The sequence below is a fragment of the Colletotrichum siamense genome (genome assembly GCF_013390195.1).
Source record: "Colletotrichum siamense strain Cg363 chromosome Unknown KSG_Cg363_contig10, whole genome shotgun sequence".
NCBI lineage: Eukaryota > Fungi > Ascomycota > Sordariomycetes > Glomerellales > Glomerellaceae > Colletotrichum > Colletotrichum siamense.
In genome coordinates this window covers 4006515-4018593 of record NW_023501023.1, presented here as the reverse complement: position 1 = coordinate 4018593, position 12079 = coordinate 4006515, and the positions used below count along the sequence as shown (strand labels likewise).

The following is a 12079-nucleotide window of genomic DNA, read 5'->3' as shown; positions in this document are numbered from 1 at the left end:
GCGTAAGGGAAATAGTCGCGATGAAATAGGCTGTCACATAGCCCAGTATCTGCCACCAAGGTAGGCTGGGAGACGAACTCAATGGTGATAGACCTCAGACAACTGTGAAATCTGTAAACGCGAACTGAGTTTAAACTTCTAGGGGACTGGATGTATCGATGGGACGACAGCGGGGTCAATTTCCATAGATCAACCTTCAACACCGTGAGCAACCAAATCCCAAGAAAATAATATGATACGCAAGTGAGGATGTCTCGTCATTAAATCTTCGAAGAAGGTAGCTGCGATCCAGGCTCTGCATGGCCTGAAACAACTCTCAAGACCTTTTCTATGTCCACTTGGTCGCTGCCTTCGGGCGATCTCCAGGCAACATGCCCGTCTGGACGAATTAGCACCGCTTCTCTCTGCCAGATCTTGTGTACATGCTCCTCCTCAGACAGTCGCACCGTCTTGAGCGGGATGCTGTGAGCATCGTATAAGCCTGAGAACCTAGCTAGCCAGACCCCATCTCGAGAAAAGTCAAACAGTGTGAAATTGGGCCCAAAGAGATCATGTGTGCTTGTTTCTCCGTCTGAGAGGAAGACATGAGGAGCTCGAGCACCTGGCCAAGTTGAGGGAACATATTGCCGAGCATTCCACTCGGGCTCCGTCGTTGCCGTTTCCGGAATGATCACGGGAGAATCATTGTACCGATACCCAAGCTCAATACCATGATCTTTGTTTTCCCCATCGTGAGAATTGATGTGATCGATAATCTGCTGGCGAAGAGCGCTTCCAACTTCCAAATCAGTGGTGCCACCCCGGGCACTCATTTGAGACACCCATCTCACGTAGTCCTGGTGAACCTGGTGATGAACCCCGGAACGTTCGATGTTAGTGCGCGCTACGGGCTTCCGCTCAGCTTCGTATGATCTCAAGAGGGACTCGCCGCCCCATCCTCGGATGACGGCAGCAAGCTTCCAGCCCAGATCGAAACAGTCGCCAACTGCTGTGTTCATGCCATATCCCCCCGTTGGGATATTCTGGTGGGCAGCGTCGCCGCATAGAAAGACGCGCAGACTTCCCGACGCGTATCGATCTGCAATGCATATGCTCGGCCTCCAGAAGCTGCACACTAGTATTTGATCAACCTTGATCGGGCAAGGTGCGTGAATGCCCCCCAGGGCTTTGTATATACACTGCAGTGGATCGAGCAACTTCCAATCCGTGTGGAGCGAGATGGGTAGATGAATGGTCCACGTGTCGATTTCATCTTGAGAGATGATGACGCTTCCACTAACGAAGAAGATATGCCAGAACTGCCCCTGACGATGAAGCGCGGTAAGTTCGCTAGACTTGAAGTGAACGAGATACATTGCACCAGGCCCGGAGACGTTAGCACAACAAAAAGATCATCCTCAACGTTAGGTCGATTGCCTGGTTTACTTACACTGGCCCACCTATCATTTGGGAACCAAGGTCTTTGCGTACTTGACTGTTGGCTCCATCGCAGCCCGCTAAGTAGTCGCTTTGAACTTTGTGAATGGCACCCGTATTGACATCGACGACACATGATATAATGTTCTTATCAGTTTCAAAGTAAGACTCAAGTTTGAACCCGAAACGGAGGTCAATGAGTGGCTCTTCCTGTATCCTGGTTTTCATTCGTGCCTCAAAGAGGGCCTGTGAGATACGCTGGTAAGGCTCTCGAGGGTAGCTGCCGTCGTTCTGCTGCTTTATATGGTCTTTCCACGCATTAGGCGACGCAAGATCCTGCATGATTTATTAAATATGATGGATGGTCTATCCAGCAGATGGGGGAAACCTACCCACTTGCACAGCAGATCGCCGTCTTCCGATAGACCAGTGCTGAACAGAACGTCAAAGGAGTAGTTTTGAGGAACTCCTGATGCGTGAGGTAAGCGCCTTTTCCAAGTTGATCAGTAGAAAGCTTCGGAAGCCTACCGAAATCTCGCAAGTCTTTATCAATGCCCAGGCTTTGAAAAAGCTCCATGCTTCTGCAGTTTGTGATGTCCATCTTGGGCCATTTTGTGGTATCTTGGTTGCGCTCAATCAGCATACTTCTGACTCCATAGCGTGCCAACTGCAGCGCAAGTATCAGCCCAGATGGCCCTGCGCCTGCGATCAGGACTGAGACTGCCCGTTGGTTTGCTTGATAATCGGCTCTTGATTCGTTTTCCATCGTCATTTGTAGACTTTTGGGAATGCAAATTGCACGTTTGATTGTCGTTGTTTATTCTGTGCTGCAGAGCCTGTCAATATGGATAAGACTCCATGTGCCCGAACGGGGAAAATCATCTGAAGTAATGAGGCACAGATGTAGTTGGCCTACTCCGCATGGTCGTCAAGTACCGCGATCTGAACACATGCTGTGGGGACGGCACGCGGCATTCCATACGGCATTGCCGGCCTTGCGTAGGACTCAGTGACGCCGCTTTGACCCCCTCTATTACTGCTGTCGACAACATGTTTCGATCGAACTTTGGGCCGTCTTCGTTTCACTTATTATTCTCAGTGACATCTTGGCCTTTGGGGGTGCTTTTTCAGATGCGACCACTTCCGAAAAGAGGAGGTATATGGTTGGGTTATTATCTAACAAGGGCAGGACGCAAGTGGATGACGGAGAGCGCATCGAAGACGTGAGTAACGGGGAAGTTGATCAATTAGTAATTCCAGCAGCAGCATAACATTTACAACATGTTTAATTCTAAATCGTCCCCGACCGTGGACTTAACTTCTCGACAGACTTTGAATATACAGCAGCGTTATGTTTATCTGCTGCGTATACCGTAGAAGCAGAAGTTGGACGGGAGCAAATTGACGTCATCGTTGAAATATGCTCCCGAGATCCGCAACCCGACCTTGCCCCCTCCAGTGGCCTTCGCCTTTCTCCCCAGCTTCCCCGCATCTTTTGTCGGAGACGACTCCACTCGGGAGTCCGGGAAAGCTGTCCGGCTGGACAAATTAACATCCAGAAGCGCTATGCGTTTGCGTTGGCACTCCTCCATGCGACAATCGTCTACGTTTAATCGTCGCGAAAGGTGATCACGCTACTGAACTCGGCGTCTGCCAAAAAGAGGGGAGCATCGGCTTTGGCATGGATGAGAGAATGGAATGTCTTCGGTTCGATCCGTACGCGGCCACTTCCAAAGTCTCGGGGGGAACGGCGCAAATATCGGCAATTTCAGTTGTCGATAGCCAACACTGGCTTCCAGTTAAAGGCCACCGAGCGTGTCTCGAGTGCAGAAGGTACGACTTTCGTCGAACAGGAGGAACGCCGCCTCCTTGGGTGCCTCTTTTAGGAAGATGTCTAACGATCACTAGGAAGAAGACAAAATGTAGGTGAAGAACCCTTCTCACGACGTGGAAGGTGTGTGTGAGAAAGGTGGACAGGCTGACTTTCCTAAAAGGTGATATGAGCCAGCCGGTTTGTGGACTTTGTGAGCGGACAGGGGGTTCATGCACGTTTCCCACCAAAAGAAAAACACCTGAACGCATATTGAAACGACACGAGCCCAAGAAAAAAGCAAGAATTGGTCCTGATCAGCTAGGTATGAGACTCGGGATGTCAGGCGCCAAGTCGCATTCCTCAGACTAACGTATGTTGAAGAACGGATTGTGAATTTACTCGAGTCCAGACTCGGTGGTACACCAACTCAAGATGACTTGGATGTGTCTAACATGATATCCTCGTCAAAGGACTCAGAGTCATCAAGGGAAACACAGGATGAAAACGCATCCCCTTTAGACGAACCGTTTCCAACATCTGCCTCTCGGCAACATCCCAAAGACACCGCGTCAACGGGTCGAACCCCCTTCAGCAACTCGGAGGAATCTGTTGGGGCCTACAATGAACCCAGCACATTGGCCTCGGATTCAAATTACCTTGAGGTCCCTCAGAGCATTGCAACCGAGCTAGTCCGTATTTACTTCGAGAAAATCCAGCCTTGGCTTCCACTATTGCACCGACCCGGCTTCTATTCCAGGTACATGACGGACGAAAACAGCCAATTTGCTGTCACTTCCCTGTACTCTCCAGAAGACACTCTAATTCTCTATTCTATGTTTGCTTTGGCCGCGCATCACTCGTCAAATCCTTACTTCCAGGAGGTGAGGACCGCAGAGAGAGGTAAAGAACTCATCAAGATGGCGAAACAAAGCTACAAACAACTCCGAGAAACCGCAGATGGCGCTTCTTTGCCATATTTACAAGGGTGCTCTTTGCTCGCCGCATACATGTACACATCAGGCCCTTCCCATCAAGCATGGGTTCTCACTGGGATATGTGTTCGTCTTGCGTATGATCTCGACCTATGCGACATGGATGACGAACCATTAGAGTACAAGTATGCCGATGAATGGGCCAGACTAGAGGAAAAGAGACGCGCCTTTTGGGTTGTTTGGGAGTTGGACACCTTTGGATCCACGCTGTCAAATCGACCATGCGCGATAAGCCGGTCGAATATGGCTGTTCAACTTCCAGTCAGCGATGAAGCTTGGTTTGCGAATCAGCCAGTCCAGTCATCAAAGCTAGATCCATTGCCAGCGAAGGCATGGAAGTCCCTCACGGACTGCGACAACCAGAGTGAAAGGGGATGGTTTATTATCGCAAATTACCTGATGGCTCGAGTATTCGATCCCCATATGCGCAGGGCAAGTTCGCGAGATAGCGAACATGAGGAACTCTCGGGTTCGATCACATGCTTTTATCTTTCTATGACAGCGCGGTTTGGGATCGAAATCAGCCCACTCTTCTTTGACAAAAGTAGCTTTGCCCGGTGTAACTGGATTATCGGGGCTCATATTTTAGTGAATGCCGCCCGGGCTGGTCTAGCTGATCATCACGAGAGTCACGGCATCAAGATGCGGGCTTACTCACGAGAAAGAGACAGAATCCTTCATCATTGGCATCCGGAGTATATCGCACTGAGTCATCCATTCCTGACTTGCGCTTTACTTACCACATGGACGCCTCATGAGCCTTTGTCTGGAACGGAAATGCAGCTGAGTGAAGACTTGGCAAAGCTCGTCTTTGAACGCTACGCGTCTCTATGGGGTCTGGGATCTATGATGATAGGTAAGATTGATGAATACACAACGGCGAGTATCGCCTGAAGCAGTAAAATAATTACTAACATGACTTTGACCTTCACAACATTATCCAACGACCTGCAGCGCTTTCAAATGACGAAAAGCGGCTTACAAAGCGATTTGCGGTTTTCTTTCCAGCTGAAAACAAAACGAGGGGGTTACAGTCCAAGAAGATAATAGGCCGGTCACTGCCTTCGGAAAATGAGAAAACTGTACCTCCCTCTGAACGGCAGCAAGGTTCGGCTGGCGAGAATGCCGAGATGGAACATCTACTTGACCTTACTTCCTCTGCTCAGCCAACGGATAACATTCCCTTGATAGTGAGCGACCTCCAAGGTCAGAGTAATGAAGAAGATTGTTGGACCTCGTTTGAGTGTCAGGATGTATGGGGAACGCCATCAGGACTAGGCAAGGATAACCGTGGATTTAATTACCTTGAAATCTAGCTTAACGGGCAACCTTAATCTCACCATATTTCGTTGTCTTTCCACGCCTCCATCCTCGGCCATGCGCCGAACACGGTGTTCGTTGGTATTTCCGCGCAGATCACATTCCCCGGCTTCTCGGAAACCCAAGTCAATTTGTCATGAATGGTTGGTTGTTAGCCACACGCTCACTTTCTCTTGAGTGGATAGACAATTGGGAAGTGTTTTAAGATTGTGGTATCACGGGTTAGGCCTGGTATAAGAGTCATCTCCAGCAGTGGTGGTGCATTTGGGCCTGGCCTCATCTACGCTGCCTTCTTCTTCCCGTACTCCTCATCCGAAACCTCTTCGTGCCAAGTAGTCTTGCCCAGTCCAAGTACAAGGTGCGTCATGAGACTACCATCGTCTGCACCGTGCCAGTGCGTCGTTCCTGCAGGAGCCCAAATCACATCACCAGCCCCAATGCGCTGTGGCGCGGCTCCTCTATCACAAATCCAACCCGACCCAGCGAGAACTCTAAGCATCTGTCCCTCCTCGTGTGTATGCCAGTAGGTTCTGGCGCAAGGTGTAAACGTAACGTTGGCGATGGTGGCTTTCTCCTCGTTGTGGACCAAGTCGAGATAGACGTCACCGGTGAACGTAGCGGTGGGTTTAGCAATAGATTTTTTGCTTTCGGAAGCCCGGAAGACGATCGAGGAAGGCATCGTGGCGAGGTGCAAGCAACAGAGTTTCAGCTGCAATCTTCAAGTCCACAAGTTGAGTTAGGAATGTTGATAATGAAAGGTCGCGTCTAGACATTGGAAATCATTGGCTGTCATAATTTATAGAATGGCCCCCGCGGGCACGCAACGTCGGCGGGGCTCCGCGTCATTGGTTTCCATCCACAGCAAACTGTCAGCAGACTGCATGAGTGCGGGGCTTCCATGTGAGCACCAGGCGATTAGAAAGTGCGCACAGATTCGTCCGGCGATAGCAAACCAAATGTTCGGAGGCCATGTCAGCAGCTGCGGACGTGTTCGGACTTGTCATCTGGAGTGCGTACACCAACCGATGTCCCCCGAGCCGCGATCCAAGCCTAGTCCTCTACCTGACAACGAGCCTGCGTGGAGTTCGCTTTCCGGATAAGTAACTAGACTTGATCTTATGAATACCCCGTAGAACAGATTGCGCGTCTGATGCGTTGATTTGCAAATATTATTCGGTCCACTCCGAGCTTTGTATTGCTGTCGAAAGTGACGAGACTGAGTTCGTCCGACCTGACGTTGAGGCACGGCCTAGAGACATAACAGGCAACCCCGTCTTTCCGAAGTGCCGCGATGCCGACCCCTCCTCCTGTGACAATATAGCGTCGCGGTCGCCGTCACGGCTTTTGTCACTACCGGGTAAAACATTGACGTAGGATCGGCATAATATCGCGGCTCTAAGGTTGGTACCCCAAGAACTCAGCGATGAGAAGAGGCGTAGAATATATTTGGCCTGTTGCAAATGATTGTGAAAAAGCCTTTGTATCAATATTCATTCTTGGTATAGAGACCAAAAGATACTTAAAACATTTGACCCAATACTTTGACAATGAAGGTTGTGATAGTTGGCGCAGGGATTGGTGGCTTGGTTTGTGCCATCGCCTGCCGTCGCGAAGGGATCGATGTCACGGTTTTAGAACGGGCACCGAAGATTTTACATGTCAGATTCATCATATTGCCATCTGGAAAGAGTGCTTGTTAGCTAATTTCACGGCATCTAGGTCGGGGCTGGCGTCCAAATCCCCCCCAACGCAGCTCGCATTGCACGACAACTGAATTATCTACCTCAATTGATCGCCAAAGGGATTGTTTTGGATTCGATCAATTACGTTAGATACTCGAATGGAGAAGTTCTGTACAAGATGAGCGCGGGTGAGCAAATGGTCCGGAAGTTTGGAGACGCATGGTTGTAAGTGAACCTGCTTCTCTTATCCAACGACAGCACAAGTTTGCTTCTGCAGCACTGACAGTGAGACACGTCTAGAACTATTCATCGTGCGGACTACCATAAGATCCTGTGGGATGCGGCGGAGAAAGCGGGCGCTGACTTGCGACTGGGAGCACAAGTCGAACGCCTGTTCGCGGACTCTGTGGACTATGTGGGGGTGTTTCTTGTTGGAGGAGAGTGCATCACTGCAGACGTGATCGTCGGCGCTGATGGTAAGATGAACCCCCTAAAACCTCATTGCAGCTGTCTTTACGGCCGAGAACACTGCCTCCTTCGTGCCGCTGACGTTGAGACAAGGCCTGTGGTCAGTCACCAGAGACTTCGTACTTGGGTGGCATTCCCCTCCGGTAGAAAGTGGGGACATGGCACATCGAGCGACGTTCAAGCGAGGGGACCTTTTGGGCCTTCAAGATTCCCAGGTTGAGAAACTAATGAATGAAGGTGCTGTGACATGCTGGATGGGTCCAAATCGACATGCGGTTTTCTATCCCACCGATGGCGGCGATAGCTACAACTTGGTTCTTCTGAGTGCGAATGACATGCCTCAGGGTGTTCATGAAGAAATTGGAAACACTGATGATATGAAGCTCCGGTTCGAAGGTTGGGATACTCGGTATGCTGCTTGATTTCTACTGGCATCTTGTTCGTGCCACTTTTCTAACACACTTCTAGACTGACTACAATGATCTCTTCCATCTCCCATGTATTGAAATGGAAGCTGTTCCACCATAAGGAACTGTCTGAGTGGACGAAGGTAGGCGAATCCCGACTTTGTTACTTGATAGGAAGCTAGAACTCTTACATTTATTCACAGGGTGCAGTTGCGCTGCTTGGAGACGCATGCCATCCTACTCTACCTTATCAAGCTCAAGGTGCCGCTATGGCTTCTGAAGATGGCGCTGTCCTAGGGAAGCTTCTCGGGCTTCTGCACAAGTCAAAGCTTCCTGACAAGCAGTACATACCGGATGTTCTCAAGTTGTACGAATCGCTTCGTAAATCTCGAACCACCACCAACGTTCAGGGAGCCGTGTCGAATCGCTCCACATATCATCTACCCGACGGGCCGCAACAGCAATGGCGGGACGCGTGTTTGGCAGCTGCTAATCTGTACTCCGTTCAGACAGAGTTCAAGATAGCAGACGAGGGGTATAAAATCGATATGCTGGGAAGTGATTCCGTGCGGGAATGTGCAATTGCTTTCGAGAACTGGGTTGAGAAACACCGGAGGGATTTTAGGGCATCAATATAAGGTAGGTATGTATTCACAATGGCATGTGGTGTCGGCCCCAAACGTCTCGTTCGATCAATTCCGAGCTTCATCGCGCAGCTAGCAATGCCAACTGCCGCGTGAGGTACTATCAACAAGTGATCATTAAGGTTCTTACATGTAATTATTATCATGACCATCATACAATACTCGTACAGCCCATTTTATACAATTAAGGGCTTTACCGCGGCACGGAATATCCGGAGAAGTCGTACAGTCCATTATGGTCCTGAAGTGCGCTCCATTCTAGGAACTGAGTCTGTTCAGCCGCATCCGTAGTTGGGACAAACATGCCCATATCTCCAGGGGGCGGTGTTGGCGCGACATTGCTGCTCCGGTAGCCCCACAGCTGTGCGGCCATCTCTGGCGTGATACCACCAGTTATCGGCATGAAGGAGGCCATCTGTTCCAGGTTCTGCTGCTCCAGCGGCAACTGCTGCTGCTGTGTCGGCGACGACTGCTGCTGAGGGAAGGAGTTTCCTCCAAGATCGCAAGACAGATCCGAAGCCGGGAGCTGCTCCATCAGGGGCTGCAGGGTGCGCGACGGAACGGAACCCCTGAACTCCGACGAAGTCGATGACACTCTCCTCACTGTCCTTACGCTATCCGAATGGCCCAGCATGCCCTGGCCGTCGAATCCTCCTCCAGGGAAGACCGCGACCGAGCCACTGTCCTCAGACCCGTCGTCAACGTCGACACCAGAGTCAGGGCGGGGCGCGCGAGCCATCTGGCGGGGAACCAAGAGACGCGATGGCGACGGCTCATTTTTGCGGTTACTCCTGTTGGAGTAAGGCATGTTCTGGGCGTTCGCAATGCAATGCTCGATGACCTGGATGAAATGGTTCCGGTAGATGTTGCCGATCGTCTCTAGCGTGGGCTCGTTCAGTCCCTTGTTGCGAAGGCTACCCTCAACAATCTTGAGGCTGTTCATGAACTGGGTCTGTAACTCGAAGTGCTCAATGACAGGGCAGAAGTCTGACGAAGGTTAGTCAACTGAACGTCGTCGAGACAGGTGTTCCTTCTTACCAAAGGGTTTGACACGGTAGTCATCGTCGTCGGGGAACAGGAGATTCCAGATCTCCTTCCATTGAACTTCGGGAGTCATGCCACTAGCCCGTTTCCTGCTGAGGAGCTTCGTCATCGTAGGGCCATCAATACCAGACTCTGGGTCGTGGTCAGCGACGTCGCACATCTGCTCTTTAGGCAGACGCTGGTGGTCTCTGAGATCCTTCTTGCTTGCAAAGTCTCGGTTGCAACGATCGCACATGAAGGCGGAAGGATCATTGCGCTTGTGCTGCTTCACAATGTGTTGCCTGATGATGGTCAGGTTCGGGTGCAACGTGGTGCAGGAGGGTAAGATGGAATTACCTCAACTCGGCGAACTTGGGAAAGTAAGTCATCGCACAAGAATGGTGTTCTCTGACGTTAAACCGATGAGGATTCCTCTTGCGGAACGGGCAGCTAAGCCGCAAGTTCTCGTCGGCCTCCCGTGGCGAGGGTCTCGCCCTCTTGAAAGGGACACCCGAGTCGCCATCATCATCGGTGAGGTCATCTCCGTCTTCGTCACCATCAATGCGACCTATGTCACCCTTCTTGCGTTTACCATTCTGGGATCCTCGACCGGACCCGGATCTCCTTGCCAAAGGTACCGACCCGTTGGAAGACGTTGATGTTGTGTGGGTCAACTGCGTTACCGGCAAGCCGCTGAAGGCGACTCTGCCAATGTCCTGAATGAACCGGAAGACGAATTGGCGGAGGAAGGGCGGTGGCATGTTGACTTCGTCCAGCTCGACCCCGTACGTTACCTGCAGGACATAGTTGAGGACGGCGTCGGCTTCCTCGTTAGAGAAGTCTATTGGTGTGGGGGTGACGGGTTCCCAGGCACGCGACAAGCGTTCGGAGCCGGAGTCAAAGCTCAAGCGCCCGTTCAACGGCCGTTCCGGAACAGGCTCCGCACGGGGTGAATCGGGCGCCTCATCGGTGCTTGGCGGCCTTATACTGGCATGAGCACAAGCCTAGCGCGTTGGGAATAGACGTACCTTGGAGTGCCGGCGGAGTGAGGCAGCTCATTTGATGAGTCGTTGCTGTCGTCTTCTGGTTCCTCGATGTCCATACGCGGCGGCATCATCTCCTCCTTGAGTCCCAGGCCGATGGATTCTGGGTACGAGTCCGGATACGCCGGAAACCTTTCTTCATTGATTGAATTCACAAAAGTCGAGCCGGAATCGCACGACTCCCGGACACGGTGCCCACTGGACCCGGATCTCGTCGCGAGGAACGGGGTGGGCAAGCGCTCGGGCCCGTCAAGATCCGGGGTAGTCGCTCGCGTAAACGTCGATGATGTGGGCGACATGGGCATGGAGCATGTTGTTGCAGAGTCCGGCACATGGGTCGAACTCATCGTGGACGACGTGGGCGATCGATCGCGACTCCCCTTGTGGAACGCGCTCGAGATGATCTTCAAGCCCTCCGGACATCTTGTTGAGTGGTGCTGGGGTTGAGATAGGCGAAAGTGGTGTTCAAATGGCGAGTGAATAGCCTCTTCGATCTTGGCCTGCGTGGCGATGGTGGCATCGCGGTGACGCGGCTCTCGTGGCCGAATGGGAATCTCAACAGAGAATGGGCGTTCTGTGCTCATCGTGACTGTTGTTTCGCGCGTCGTCAAATTACCAGTCGTGGAGGGTGCCGGGATGGGGTGTTTGAGAGCCAGGTGTCACTTGTCCAGTCGGCAGCGCTGGGTTGACCTTGTCTGTCGTGCCTCGTCGCGAGGAGCCCGATATCAGAATCCCGTCCGTTACTCGTCGCAATTATCGCAATGAAAGCAGAATGACCGATCGGGAAAGAAGAAGAAGACAAAGATGATTCGAACCGTTGCGCAACTTCGAAGAAAGGGTCTGCCCCTCGCTCATTACCGCTGCCTCATGGCTCAGCCCCCAAACTATGCGGAGGGAAATGCGAACCATCTCAGCATAACAAGGGGGGCGGAGCGGACAGCTGTGATTGGATCATGACGACGACCGTCGTTGGCGCAAGAAACAAGTCTTCGTCATTGGACAATCCGGCCACGGTGGACAGGATGCCTCCCCTATTTCTGGCGCGTCGCCTGCAGCAGGCGGGCATCACCCCTCCAGCGCACGTCGAAACTTGATTTGCTTGTGGTGGGTGCTTCTCAGGATATGTGACAGCGTTGTTAGGCAGAAACATGTTTCTGGCAGCCTGTCCTGTTAGAGCGCGACTCGTAATCAGCGCTGTTTGGCGCGGATTGATGAGCCATGTGGAGGTTTCTTCTTAACCGAGCAAACAGACATCAGACGATTGGCCTCAG

At 51.7% G+C, this 12079-nt stretch overlaps 2 protein-coding genes across 2 annotated transcripts; both read right to left on the bottom strand.

Moving 5' to 3' along the window:
* Positions 1-5821: 5821 nt before the first annotated feature.
* On the bottom strand, positions 5822-6220 carry CGCS363_v014993 (uncharacterized protein; the record flags this gene model as incomplete). The annotated part of the gene is made up of 1 exon (XM_036646842.1): positions 5822-6220. The coding sequence occupies one exon, from the start codon at positions 6218-6220 to the stop codon at positions 5822-5824; it is 399 nt and encodes a 132-aa protein (XP_036488875.1).
* A 2715-nt stretch (positions 6221-8935) lies between these two features.
* CGCS363_v014992 (uncharacterized protein) lies at positions 8936-11392 on the bottom strand (the record flags this gene model as incomplete). Its single annotated transcript, XM_036646841.1, has 4 exons — positions 8936-9729; positions 9781-10067; positions 10123-10746; positions 10794-11392. The coding sequence occupies 4 exons, from the start codon at positions 11390-11392 to the stop codon at positions 8936-8938; spliced, it is 2304 nt and encodes a 767-aa protein (XP_036488876.1).
* Between the last annotated feature and the right edge of the window lie 687 nt (positions 11393-12079).